This window comes from Echinops telfairi, unplaced genomic scaffold, assembly GCF_000313985.2.
Source record: "Echinops telfairi isolate 266 unplaced genomic scaffold, ASM31398v2 ScPeMD7_655;HRSCAF=1070, whole genome shotgun sequence".
Classification (NCBI taxonomy): Eukaryota; Metazoa; Chordata; class Mammalia; order Afrosoricida; family Tenrecidae; genus Echinops; species Echinops telfairi.
Window position 1 is genome coordinate 21,672,231 of NW_022104553.1, and position 2,209 is coordinate 21,674,439.

Here is a 2,209-nt window from a genome sequence, read left to right on the forward strand (position 1 = left end):
CCCGAGGGCTTAGGGGCAGGTGGGGGGGGGCAGCGGGATGGAGGGAGCCTCCTGACACTGACACGGTGGCCCTCTCACTGCCTGTCCCCACAGTCCTGGACACGGCGGGCCAGGAGGAGTTTGGGGCCATGCGTGAACAGTACATGAGAGCCGGGCACGGCTTCCTGCTGGTGTTTGCCATCAACGACCGGCAGAGGTGAGAACTGGGGGGGAACAGAGCAGGGTGGGGGGGCCCCTTCAGTCCCCCTCCCACCTGACCCCAGGGCACTACTCCCGCTGTAGCTCCCCAGTGTCCTCAGGTCAAAGTCCCAGGTCTTCCAGGCTGTCTTGGATCTCCCTGCATGGTCTTATCCCTCTCTTGCCCCTGGGAAGGGAGCCCGAGTGGTGCTGTGATGAAGGGCACAGCTGCTAACCACGAGATGGGCGGTTCGAATCCACCAGCCACCCGGCCGGAGAAAGATGAGGCTGCCTGCTCCTCTGAAGGTTTCCAGCCTCTGAAACTCATAAGGGGCAGTTCCACTCTGCTCTGTGGGGTCGCTGGGAGCTGGAACTGACTAGATGGCAGTGGGGTTTGGGTTGACTCTCTAGGGCAGTGGTTCTCCACCTTCCTCATGCTGTGACCCTTGAATACAGCTCCTCAAGTGGTGGGGATCCCTCAGCCATAAAACGATGTTCGTGGCTACTTCATCACTGTCATTTTGCTACTGCGATGAATCAGGCGACCCCTGTGAAAGGGGGTCGCGACCCACATGTTGAGAACCGCTGCTCTAGGGAAAGGGCCCTGGTGGCACAGTGGTTAAAGCAGTCAGCCAATGACCGCAAGACTGGCAGTTCACATCCACAGAGGACGCCACTGGAAAAAGAAGTAAAGATGTCACACAAGCAAACAAACTCGATGCCGTCTAGTAGATTTTGACTTCTAGCAGCTGTTGTACAGAGCAGACCCGCCCCTGTGGGTTTCTGAGGCTGTAATTTTTTTTTTAATCATTCTATTTGGGGCTCTTACAAGCTCTTCTGAGGCTGTCAGTCTTTACCCAAGCAGAAAGCCTCGTCTTTCTCCGTCGGAGCTGCGGATGGCTTTGAACCCCTTCTCACTGCCATCGAGTCGTTGCTGACTCACAGCGACCCCCTGTAGGTGTCTGAGACCGTAACTGTTTTCGGGAGTAGAAAGCCCAGTCTTTCTCCCTCGGCGCTGCTGGTGGTTTCAAACTGCCGACCCTGCGGATCACAGCCCCGCGAGAAACCAAGACACCACCTTGACCTTGCCATCAGCAGCTAAATGAAATGCGTGACCCACGCCGTAACCCAGGCTCTTTTCCCAAAAGACTTGCGGTCTTGGAAACCCACCGGGTGGCTCTGAGTGGCAATCCCGCTCTGGGGTAATACATTTGCATTTGGGTTCCCCCCTGGTAGCACAAGGCTAAGCTGTCTTGGGCGCGGGGTCTCTCTCCCTCTCCCAGTTTCAACGAGGTGAGCAAGCTCTTCACCCAAATCCTCCGTGTCAAGGACCGCGACGACTTCCCTGTCGTACTCATCGGGAACAAGGCCGACCTGGAGAGCCAGCGTCAGGTGGGGGTCCCCAGCACCCCCTCGCTTGCCTCCTGCCTCCCTCGCTGGTCTCTTCCTCCTGCACCCTATGGCAGATGGGTTCGTTGCAAGTTGGGCCCAGGGGAGGAACCAGCACCCAGCAGAGCCCAGAGAGGGGACTGGGTGTAAGACAAGGAGTCCGTCACCCCGTCAGCCACCTGTTCCCTGAGTCTCTCTGCCTTGTCCCCTTGTCCTTGGTGATTCTCCACCTGCCTCCTCTCCCACCTAGACCCTCACTCACGCTGGCTTCCAGCCACCAGTTTCTCTCTTTCAGTCAACTGTCCCTACTCCTCTCCCCGGGCTCCAACACCTCCCATGGGTCCCTAGTGCCCACAGGACATTGTTCCAGCTCTTCAACCTGGAGTTCTGTACCCTGAATAGCTTTATTCCTTCGTCTGCCCTGAGGGGGAGCCCTGGTGCTGTCTTGGGTTACGAGTTGGGCTGCGAATTGTGAGGCCGGCGGTTCAAAACCACAAGTCACTTGGCTGGAGAAAGACGAGGCTGTCCACTCCCATAGAGAGTTACAGCCTCAGAAACCCACAGGGGGCAGTTCCACCCTGTCCTATTGGGTCGCTCTGAGTCGGCATCGACTCCGTGGGCAGGGAGTTGGAGCGGTTTGCTT

The 2,209-nt window shown here is 57.9% G+C and overlaps 1 protein-coding gene across 1 annotated transcript in view; it reads left to right on the forward strand.

Moving 5' to 3' along the window:
• RRAS (RAS related) overlaps window positions 1–1,866 on the forward strand; it is a 5,534-nt gene extending 3,668 nt beyond the window's left edge. Inside the window, exons 4-5 of the mRNA XM_045292631.1 lie at window positions 83–196; window positions 1,461–1,866. Of these exons, the coding sequence (XP_045148566.1) occupies window positions 83–196; window positions 1,461–1,716 (370 nt within the window). The 3' untranslated portion in view covers window positions 1,717–1,866. The remainder of the gene's footprint in view (window positions 1–82; window positions 197–1,460) is intronic.
• Window positions 1,867–2,209: the final 343 nt, after the last annotated feature.